The sequence below is a fragment of the Cnephaeus nilssonii genome, assembly GCF_951640355.1.
Source record: "Cnephaeus nilssonii genome assembly, chromosome: 15".
NCBI lineage: Eukaryota > Metazoa > Chordata > Mammalia > Chiroptera > Vespertilionidae > Cnephaeus > Cnephaeus nilssonii.
Window position 1 is genome coordinate 52670435 of NC_137086.1, and position 12005 is coordinate 52682439.

General features: G+C 43.6%; 1 protein-coding gene across 1 annotated transcript in view; it reads left to right on the forward strand.

The window, feature by feature from the left end:
- Window positions 1-580: 580 nt before the first annotated feature.
- DNAH6 (dynein axonemal heavy chain 6) overlaps window positions 581-12005 on the forward strand; it is a gene marked incomplete at its 5' end in the record, with an annotated part of 218796 nt that continues 207371 nt past the window's right edge. The window contains one exon of the mRNA XM_079791646.1: window positions 581-796. Coding sequence (XP_079647772.1) covers window positions 581-796 — 216 coding nt within the window. The remainder of the gene's footprint in view (window positions 797-12005) is intronic.

The following is a 12005-nucleotide window of genomic DNA, read 5'->3' on the forward strand; positions in this document are numbered from 1 at the left end:
TTGAATCAGAACCTTCATTTTGACAAGCTTCTTAAGAGACTCTCCTGCACATAAAAGTTCCAGAAGCACTGTTTTGGAATATAGCCCTCAATTCTCTTCTTCCTTTGTTTGGTTTCTTCATGAGTACCTAGGCTGTAGTTCTCAGATTGCTTGTATTAGAATTACCAGCATTTTGAACAAGCTTCCCTGGAGATATTTTGTTTACTCAAGTGTGAGAAACAATGATCTCAATACTTCAATGCTAATTGCATTTCTCTTCATCCTTCCCATCTAGCCCAGTGTGGTCCCCAAATTAGTGGCATCAGCAGCAGCAGCAGCAGCAACATCACCCAATAACTTGTTACAAATGCAAATTTCTAGGTTCCACCCCAACTACAGGGCTTCTTGAAGGCCAGGCACAGTTCCTAATTTCCATTCCTCTGGTTCAAGTCCTCATTTTGGGAAGAATGGGGTAACTTTGATGGGTTTTCTTTGGCAGTGAGCAAACTCAGCTCTCCCTAGTTCTTAAGTCCCCATCCACTTCCTCAGTTCTGTTGCTCTTCATTTGTCTTTTTCTGACCCTACTCTTGCAGGAGTAAGGATGGCTTTCCACAACTCTGAGATGGACTCCGACCTCGAAAATATTGACAGGCAGGTGTCAAATCCAAAACTGGAAAGGAAAAAATCAAAGGGGAAACAAAGTTTTTCAACACCCATAGAAAATGCAGAAGAGACACAAGTCCTGGTGTTTAAACGCACTACCAAAGCCCAGGAGAGGACAAGAAAACGACAGCAGCCTAGAAAACTAGAGCCTCTGGTAAGTTCAAAACCCAACATCTTAGCCACTTGGGGCTACAGAGGACGTTGCAAAACTGCTCTGGGAGGGGATGGAATATTTCTAGACACTTATCAGAGAAGAAATGAAAATCTGAAAGTTAAGACTTGTTTATAAAGTTGTAAACACAATTACTTCTTTAAAAATATTGAATTATAAACAGTTTGAAATGGGAGGGATATGGTGGTGAACAAAATTTTCTAGTAGGTAAATCTTCTCTAGGATTATGTACAATATGATACTTAACTATGTAGATTTAAGGCTCTTTTGGATATTAGGGTACCATTTAATACTGGGAACTTCAGTAAGAAATAAATACACACACACACACACACACACACACAGGCATACCTCAGAGATATTGTTGGTTCAGTTCCAGACCACTACAATAAACTGAATATTGCAATGAAGTGAGTCACACACATTTTTTACTTTCCCAGTGCATATAAAAGTTATGTTTACACTATACCATTGTCTATTAAATGTGCAATAGCATTATGTCTAATATACAATGTACAGACCTTAATTAAAAAATACTTTGGGTTGAGTGTTGACCTATGAATCAGGAAGTCATGGTTCGATTCCTGGTCGGAGCAGATGCCCAGGTTGTGGGTTCCATCCCCATTGTGGGGTGTGCAGGAGGCAGCCGATCGACGATTCTCTCTCATCATTGATGTTTCTATCTCTCTCTCCCTCTCCCTTCCTCTCTGAAATCAATCAAAATATATTTAAAAATACTTTGTTGCTAAAAAATGCTAGCCATCATTTGAGCCTGCTGGGAAAATAGCACCAATAGACTTGCTCAATACCGGGTTGCTACAAATCTTTAATACCTAGAAAAGGCGTTATTTGCAAATTACAATAAAACAAAGTGCAATAAAACGAGATATGCCTGTATTAATATAGTTTCATTATTGTTAAAGTGAATGCCTGGTGCCCTGAACAATTTTATGCATGTCTGAATATATTTAATTTTTAAGAACTCATTTATGCCTTTGGATAATTATAAATCCATGTGAAGGAGCCGTGGAAGTGCATAAAGTAAAAAGTAAAAATTCTCACCTCCACTCTCAGGCACTAACTACCATTGTTGGTGGTTGCCCTTCAAGCTGCTTTATTCGTTTATTCAAGTGTGTGTGTGTGTGTGTGTGTGTGTGTGTGTGTGTGTAAACATTTGTAGTTTTAAAGTAAGATTATACAGTACATACTGATCTTCAAAGGTTCTTTTCACTTATGTAGAAATCTTTCTAATCCATGCATTCAGAGGTATCTTTTCTAACAGCTGCGTTGTATTTGTTGCATGGTTGTACCATAACATGGTATCCATCAAGTGGTCTCCTATTCATGGGAATTCAGTTTACTTCCTTTTTGTTTTGTTGTTATTATTTTGCTATTTCAGACAATGCTGCATTGAATGGCCTTTCTTTTATACATATAAAGATGGGTTCCTAGAAGTGGCATTTGAAATTTTTTTTTTATTTATTTGTAGAGAGAGAGAGGAAGAGGGAGAGAGAGAGAAATATCAATATGAGAGCAAAATATTAACTAGTTGCCTCCTGCATGTTCCCTACCTGGGACTGAACCCACAACCCGGGCCTGTGCTCTGACAGGGAATCAAGCCAGTAACCTTTCCGTGCACGGGAGGACACCCAAGAAACAGCCACACCAGCCAGGGCAGAAGTGGCATTTAAAACAAATTTTTTTAAATTCTTTATTGTTTAAAGTATTACTTAAGTCTTTTTCCTCCATTGACCTCTCCCCGGCCACCCACACCCCTCAGCACATGCCCTCACCCCCCTACTATCTGTGTCCATTGGTTATGCTCATATGCATGCATACAAGTTCTTCGGTTGATCTCTTACTCCTTCACACTCCTCCTTCCCTCATAGGTTGGACAGTCTATTCGATGCTTCTATGACTCTGGTTCTATTTTTGTTCATCAGTTTATGTTGTTCATTATATTCCACAAATGAGTGAGATCATGTAATATTTACTTTTCTCTGACTGGCTTATTTCGCTTAGCATAATGCTCTCCAGTTCCATCCATGCTGTTGCAAATGGTAAGAATTCAGAAGTGGCATTTGTATAAGTCATAAAATATGTACATTTTTAATTTTGAAAAATATTGCCCAATTGTACTCTAAGGTTTAAACAGTTTAACTTCCCACCTACAGTGTATGAGAGGGCCTGTTTACTCACATCGTTGCTGAACCTGATACTATCATTTTAAAAAATATTTGCTAGACTGATATGTTAAAACTAGAGGCCCGATGCATGAAAATTCATGCACTGGAGCGGGGTCCCTCAGCCTGGCCTGCCCCCTCTCACAATTCGGGAGCCCTCAGGGGCGGGAGGTGACCAGCGATCAGGGGAAGGTGATGCCCCCATCACACCTCTGCTACTGCCACTGCCGGCAGCGCAAGCATCGGCTGGCCCTGGTTACCTGAGCCTCAAGCGGCCCTGGGCGGTTGGGCAGCCGCCATCCAAGGCTTGCCTGCACCTCGGGCCGGCCCTGGGCAGTGAGGGGCTGAGGGGACTGAGCGCTGCCATCTTGTGGCTGAGGGCACCACCATCTTTGAGGGCATGGTAATCAATTAGCATATTCCCTCCTTATTGGCTGTTGGCGCCACCATCTTTGTGAGGGTGTGACAGTCAATTAGCATATTCCCTCTTTATTTCATAGGATAAATGGCTTCACATTGCTATAATTTTCATCTTATTAGTAAAGTATATTTTTATTTATGCATTGGCATATGTTATTTATTTTGTGGATTCTGTTCATAACCTTTGTCCACTTTAGATTGTTTACCTTTTCCTATCAGTTTTTGAGGTTTTAAAAAATAGATATTATGGATATTAACCCAATTTCATTGTTTTTCAAAGTTGAGTACTGATTCCTTTTGAAGGAAAACATTCTTGAGGACCCATAGTGCTGATTTGTTACTTTAATTATAATGTTACTTTATGTAAAAACATTAACTAGGTATTCATTCAAATTTTAATAAACAAAATAGCATCTTAAATACAAAGAAAACTACATAACCAATACAATTAATAACTAATTAAAATGAAAATTAACAGATGCTATTGAGTTGACACCAAAGTTCCCTTTTGCAAGGTGGTTATGGTACTGACTTCTGCTGCTCTTTTTTGGGGAGTTCGCTGTGCCTGCACTACATGTTGTATGGAGTGTCAGGGCATCCCTACTATGCTTCCATGAAAATAGTATTAAACCTTTACATTTATTTATCTCTAATCTTCACTTGGCAAAGGGGTATAACTAATCTTTGATGATCAAAGTTGTTCTTTTTGTCATCACTGCAATAAATTCATGTATATAAAATGTTTATTACTCACCTCTGATGTGCCAGGCTCTGGGCCATGTCCTGAGGATACAGCAATGAACAAGGCAGACAGATTCCTGTTGACATTGTAGTAATCCTAAACAAACAGACTGAACAATTTTATCTAATGACTAGAGGCCTGGTGCACGAAATTCGTGCACGGGGGTGTGGGGGGGTGTCCCTCAGCCCAGCCTGCACCCTCTCCAATCTGGGACTCCTTGAAGGATGTCCAACTGCAGTTGGACATCCCTCTCACAATCCAGGACTGCTGGCTCCCAACCGCTCGCCTGCCTACCTGCCAGCCTGATCATCCCTAACCACTCCCCTGCCAGCCTGATCAATACCTAACTGCCTCCCCTGCTGGTCTGGTCACCCCTAACTGCCCTACCCTGCTGGTCTGGTCACCCCTAACTGTCCTCCCCTGCAGGCCTGGTTGCCCCCAACTGCCCTCCCCTGCAGGCCTGGTTGCCCCCAACTGCCCTCCCCTGCAGGCCTGGTCACCCCTAACTGCCTTCCCTGCTGGCCTGATTGCCCACAACTGCCGTCCCCTACAGACCTGGTCTCCCCCAACTTCCCTCCTCTGCCAGCCCGGTCACCCCTAACTGCCCTCCCTGCTCGCTTGATCACCCACAACTGCCCTCCCCTGCAGGCCTGGTCCTCTCCAACTGTCCTCCTCTGCAGGCTTGGTCACCCCAACTGCCCTCCCCTGCAGGCCTGGGTCCGCCCCAACTGTCGTCCCCTGCAGGCTTGGTCCCCCCAACTGCTCTCCCCTGCAGGCCTGTCCCCGACTGCCCTCCCCTGCAGTCCTGGTCCCCCCCCCCCCAACTTCCCTCCTCTACCTGCCCGATCACCCCTAACTGTCCTCCCTGCTTGCCTGATCGCCCACAACTGCCCTCCCCTGTAGGCCTGGGTCCCCCCCAACTGTCCTCCCTTGCTAGCCTGGTCTTCCCCAACTGCCCTCCTCTGCTGGCCTGGTCACCCCTAACTGCCACAACTGCCCTCCCCTGCAGGCCATCTTCTGGCGGCCATCTTGTGTCCACATGGGGGCAGCCATCTTTGACCACATGGGGGCAGCTGTCTTGTTTCTTGGAGTGATGGTCAATTTGCATATTACTCTTTTATTAGATGGGATATGTGCTATTAAGAAAATAAGTCAGGAAATGTGGTGGAGACAAATGGCAGGATGCTTTAGATTGGATGACTACAAAGGTCTCCCTGAGGAGATGTTATCTGAACAAATCCCAGATTATTGCCACTGCAATTTTGATAGGCCTTGCATGGAATCTGAAGATTGCTTTGGTTAGAATGAATATTTTAATTATATTAATGCTTCTAATATATGAACACGATATATTGTTCCATTTATTTGTGTCATATTCAATTTCTGTCATCAATGCCTTATGGTTTTCAGAGTCTCTCATCTCCTTGGTTAAATTTATTTCTAGGTATTTTATTTTGATACAACTATAAATGGAATTGCTTTCTTAATTTCTCTTTCTGCTAGTTCATTGTTAGTGTACTAGAGGCCTGATGTACAAAATTCGTGCAAGGGGCTTGGTCCTCGCAGCCCTGGCTTTGTCCGGAAGGTCGTCCAGACGGTCGTTCTGCTGTTCGGTCTAATTAGCATATTAGCTCTCTATTATATAGGCTAGAAATGCAATATATTTCTGTATATTAATCTTGTCATCTAACTTGACTGAGTTAATTTATTAGTTAATAATTTTTTGGTGGAATCTGTAGGGTTTTCTATATGTAGTATCATGACATATGTAAGTAGTGACAGTTTTACTTCTTCCTTTCCAATTTGGATGCCTTTTATTTCTTTTTTCTTATTGTGGCTAGGACTTCCAATACTATCCTATATAATAAAAGTGGAATAGATAGCCGAAACTGGTTTGGCTCAGTGGATAGAGCGTCGGCCTGCAGACTGAAAGGTCCCAGGTTCGATTCCGGTCAAGGGCACGTGCCTTGGTTGCGGGCACATCCCCAGTGGGGGGTGTGCAGGAGGCAGCTGATCGATGTTTCTCTCTCATCGATGTTTCTAACTCTCTATCTCTCTCCCTTCCTCTCTGTAAAAAATCAATAAAATATATATTTTTTAAAAAAGTGGAATAGATAAATCGACTGAATGGCTGAACAGCAGAACAACCATCCAGACGACCATCCGGACGACCATCCGGGACCACGCTATGACACCCACTGGCGCCAGGCCAGCTGAGGCGGGTGTGATGCGATTGGTTGAGGGCCCAGCCATCACCCCATGATCGCCCCACAGAGGGAGGCCCAGGTCACCAACAGTCAGGTTGCGGTGGGTGGGCAGGGCCTCTCTCTGTGAGGGAAGCCCGGGTCCCAGGTGTCTCAAGGAAGCCGGTGCCGGCAGCCATTGGAAGGGAGGCCCACTGTTGCATGAATTTCATGCATTGGGCTCTAGTGTTGAATAAAAGTGATGAGGGTGGGCATCCTTGTCTTGATCCTGATATTTTTGCCATTGAGTATGTGAGTTGTGGGTTTGTCATATACAGGTATATTCTTTATTATATGTTGAGGTATGTCCCCTCTATATCTACATTGTTGACAGTTTTTATTGTAAATGGATGTTGAATTCTGTCAAATGTTTTTTTCTGTATTTATTGAAATGATCATATAATCTTTATCCTTTTTTTGTTAATACGGTATATCATATAGATTAATTTGTAGTTGTTGAACTGTCCTTGCATTCCTGGAATAAATCTAACTTGATCACGGTGTATGATCCTTTAATTTATTGTTGAATTCAGTTTATTAATATTTTGTTTAAAATTTTACATCTAAGTTTATCATGGATATTGGTCTTTTTTTGTAGTGTGTTTGGTTTTGTTATCAGAGTATTGCTGACTTCAAAAATAAGTTTGGAAGCATTTCTCCCTCTTAAACTTTTCAAAATAGTTTGAGGATAGGTATTAATTCTTTTTAAAGTTTGGTAGGTTTCTCCTGTGAAGCTGTATGATCCTGGCCTTTTATTTGTTGGGAATTTTCTGATTACTGATTCAATTTTGTTACTAGTAATTGGTCTGTTCGAATATTGTTTCTTCTTGGTTTAGTCTTAGAAGGTTGTATTTTTCTACAAGTTTATTCATTCTTCTAGGTTACCCAATTTTTTGACATATAATTGTTCATAGCATTCTCTCATGATCCTTTGCATTTCTGTGATGTTGGTTGTAACTTCTCCCTTTTCATTTCTGATTTTATTTACATTGGCTCTCTCTGTTTTACTTAATGAGTTTTGCTAAAGACATCAATTTTATCTTTTCAGAGAACCAGCTCTTAATTTCATTGGTCTTTTCTATTGTTTTTTCTCTCTGTTACATTTATTTCTACTCTGATCTTTATAATTTTTTTTCTTCTACTAACTTTCCTTAGAACCAAAGGTAGATTGTTTATTTGATATTTTCTTGTTTCTCAAGGTAGGTCTATACTACTATGAGTCTCCCTCTTAGAAATGCTTTAGCTGCATTCTATAGACTTTGGAAAGTTGTATTTTTATTTTCATTGGTCTCAAGGTTTTTTAAATTTCTTTTTATTTCCTCATGACCAGTAGTTTATTTAGTAGCATGTTGTTTAGTCTCCATGTGTTTGTGGGTTTTTTTTTATTTTCAGTTTTCTTCTTCTAATTGATTTTTAGTTTCATACTGTTAGAAAAGATGCTTGATATGATTTCAGTCTTCTTGAATTTGTTGAGACTTGTTTTATAATTTAATGTGATCTATTCTGGAGAATGTATCATGTCCACTTGAAAAGAATGTTTCTGCAATTTTGTGGTGAAGTGTTCTATAAATATCTATTAAGTCTATATGATCTAAAGTGTCATTTAAAGTCAATGTTATCTTATTGGTTCTCTGTCATGATTATTCATTGATGTAAATTGGCTATTAAACTCCCACTATTATGTATTGCTGTCAATTTCTTCATTTATGTCTGTTAATATACTAGAGGCCTGGTGCACAAAATTCATGCATCGAGGGAGGGGTCCCTCAGCCTGGCCTTGCAATCCGGGACCCCTTGGGGAATGTCCAACTGTGGTTTATGGGCCTAAACCAGCAGATGGACATCCCTCTCGCAATCTGGGATGCTGGATGCATCAGTGACCATACTTTTCATACAGGTGAAAGGCATCTTGCTGTTGTATGGGCAGCTACATTTTTTTGCCCTGATTATAAAAAGTAGCACATAACATGATCCTTCTGAGGCAGTAGTACCATTTTCCCCATCTTATGGGTAGAAAAATTGAAGCAGAGAGAATTTAAGTATTTGGCTTTGTCACACAGTTATAAGTGTCAGAATCAGGGCTGACCACAAAATAGTGCAAGCCAGAGTCTATGCATGTCATCGCTGCATCATCCTGTTTTGTCAGTGTTAGAGTAGCCTTGCCAGGTTTTAATTTTTAAATATAAGAGACTGTATAGGGTAGGGTCCCTAGGCCTGGCCAGCGATCAGGGCTGATCTGTGGGGCAACCAGCGGGGCAATCAGGGACCCCCCACTGGCACCCTCCTTGGCTGGCTGCCTGGCACCACCCACTGGCTGGCCCTGCCCCCCAATTACCCCACTGCTGCCGGTTGCCTCCCTCTTGGGGAACAGACGCTCAATGCATTTGCCATTTTCACTGAGTGTCTTCCCCCTGGTGGTCAGTGTGCATCATAGCAGCTGGTCATTCTGCTGTTGGGTTGATTTGCATATTAGGATTTTATTATATAGGACTAGAAGCCCGGTGCACGAAATTCGTGCACGGCGGGGGGTTGTCCCTCAGCCCAGCCTGTACCCTCTCCAATCTGGGACTCCTGGAGGGATGTCCGACTGCCCGTTTAGGCCCGATCCTGGTGGGATCGGGCCTAAACGGGCAGTCGGACATCCCTCTCACAATCCAGGACTGCTGGCTCCCAACTGCTTGCCTGCCTGCCTTCCTGATTGCCCCCAACCGCTTTTGCCTGCCAGCCTGATCACCCCCTAACCACTCTGCTGCCAGCCTGGTTGATGCTTAACTGCTCCCCTGCCAACCTGTTTGCCTCCAACTTCCCTCCTCTGCCAGCCTGGTCACCCCTAACTGCCCTCTCCTGCAGGGTTGATCACCTCCAACTGCCCTCCCTTGCAAGCCTGGTCCCTCTCAACTGCCCTCCCTTGCAGGCCTGGTCCCTCACAACTGCCCTTCCTTGCAGGCCATCTTGTGGTGGCCATCTTGTGTCCACATGGGGGCAGGATCTTTGACCACATGGGGGCAGCTATATTGTGTGTTGCAGTGATGATCAATCTGTATATTACTCTTTTATTAGATAAGATAGAGGCCTGGTGCACGGGTGGGAGCCAGCTGGTTTACCCTGAAGGGTGTCACAGATAAGAGTGGGGGTTCCCTTGGGGTGTGGGGCAGCCTGAGCGAGGGGCCTGTGGTGGTTTGCAGGGCGGCCACGCCCCCTGGCAACCCAAGGGGAGGCCCTGGTATCTGGAATTTATTTTCCTTCTACAATTGAAACTTTGTTGCCTTAAGCGGGTGGGCCCGGCCAGGGTGTGTGGAAAGCTTTGCTTCCCCTGTTGCCGCCGGCAACCCTGGCCTGCTCTCTCAAGCTCCATTCTGCCGCCATTTGTTTGAATTTGTATACCTTCTATAATTGAAACTTTGTAGCTTGAGTGGAGGCTTAGGCCTGCAACGGCTGGCAGAAAGCTTGGCTTCCTCTGTTACCTGGGAAACCTTGCTCTCTGTGGCTATAGCCATCTTGGGTTTGGGGTTAATTTGCATACTCATCCTGATTGGCTGGTGGGCGTGGCTTATGTAGCGGAGTGATGGTTAATTTGCATATTACCATTTTATTAGAGAGGATAGATGTCTATATGTTGGATCTGTAAATATTTACAAATGTTATATCCTACTCTTGGATTGATTCCTTTATCATTGTGTAATGCCCTTCTTTGTCTCTTTATTTTTTTGTTAAGCCTCACCTGAGGATATTTTTTCATTGCTCTTTTAGAGAGAGTGGAAGAGAGAGAGAGAGAAAGACAGAGAGAAACATTGATGTGAGAGAAACACATCTATTAGGTGCCTCCTGCACATGCCCAGGGCCCGGGAGCCTGCAACCAAGGTACATGCCCTTGACTTGAATCGAAGCTGGGACCCTTTGGTCCATAGGCCAACGCTCTATCACTGAGCCAAACCAGCAAAGGGCTAGAGCTGCTATTTTAGGATGATAGATCTTTAAGTTTGAATGCATTCTAAAAGCACTAAATTTTACTCCCCCTCCCACATTTTATATTTTTATGTCATACTTTAGATATTTTTGTTTTGTTTATCCCCTATCTCCTTATTGTACTTATAGTTCATTTTGCTACTTTTGTCTTTTAACCTTCATACTAGCTTTTTAAGTGGAAGAGTCACTGTGTTTACTATATATTTGCCTTTACCAATGAGATTTTTTTTCTTTCATATATTTTCTTATTTCTGGTTACTGTCTTTTCTTTTGCCCTTAAATAAGATTCTTGAACATTCTTTATAAAGCCAGTTTAATGGTAATGAGCTTCTTTAGTTTTTATTTGTCCAGGAACCTCTTTATCTGTCCCCCAATTCTTAATGATAATCTTACCATGTAGAGTATTCTCAGTTGTATGTTTTTTTCTTTCAGCACTTTAAATATATTCTGCCACTCCTCTCTGGCCTACAAAGTTTCTGCTGAGGAGTTAGCTGATAACCTCATGAGTTTGCTCTTATATGTGACTATTTGTTGTTCTCTTGCTGCCTTCAATATTCTTGCTTTATCTTTAAATTTTGCCATTTTCATTATAATATGTTTTGGTATGGGTCTCTTTGGGTTTATATTGTTTGGAACTCTCTGTACTTCCCCAGGTTAGGAAAGTTTACAGCCATTGTTTTTAGAAATAAGTTACTGCCCCTTTCCCTCTCTACCTTCTGGGACTCCTCTACTCCTTTATGTTGTGCCAGAGGTCTCTTAAACTATCCTTATTTTTTTTAATTCCTTTTTCTATTTTTATTAGGGTATTTCCACTATTCTCTCTTAAAGGTTGCTAATCTATTCTTCTGTATTATCTAATTACTAGTGGCCCAGTGCACGAAATTCATGCACGGGGTGTGGAGGGGTATCCCTCAGCCCAGCCTGCACCCTCTCCAATGTGGGACACCTCAAAGGATGTCCTACTGCCAGTTTACAGGGATTGGGCCTCAACCAGCAGTCGGACATCCCTCTCGCAATCTGGGACTGCTGGCTCCTAACCGCTCACCTGCCTGCCTGCCTGCCTGATTGCCCCTAACCACTCTGCCTGCCAGCCTGCTCGCCCCCAACTGCCCCCCTGCTGGCCTGCTCACTCCAAACTGCACCCCCCCCCCCCGCTATCCTGATCACCTCCAACTGACCCCGACTGACGTCCTGCTCGCCCCCAACGGGCCCCCTGCTGGTATGCTTACCCCCAACGGCCCCGCCCACCACCAGCCTGATCACCCACAACTGCTCTCCCCTCTTGGCCTCTAACCACCTCTACCTTGGCCACCATGGCTTTGTCCAGAAGAACGTCTGGAAGGTCTCCTGGAAGGTCTCCCAGTCTAATTAGCATATTACCCTTTTATTAGTATAGATAGAGACCTGGTGCACGGGTGGGGGCCAGCTGGTTTGCCCTGAAGAGTCTCCTGGATCAGGGTGGGGGTTCTCTTGGGGAATGGGGCAGCCTGGGTGATGGGCTGAGGACTGTTTTCAGGCTGGTCAACCCCCCCAGTGGGGACCCTCACCTCATGGGGGTGTGGCCAGCCTGGATGAGAGACTGAGGGCTGTTTTCAAGCTGGCCACACCCCCTTCAGGGTGGGGGTCCCCACTGGGGT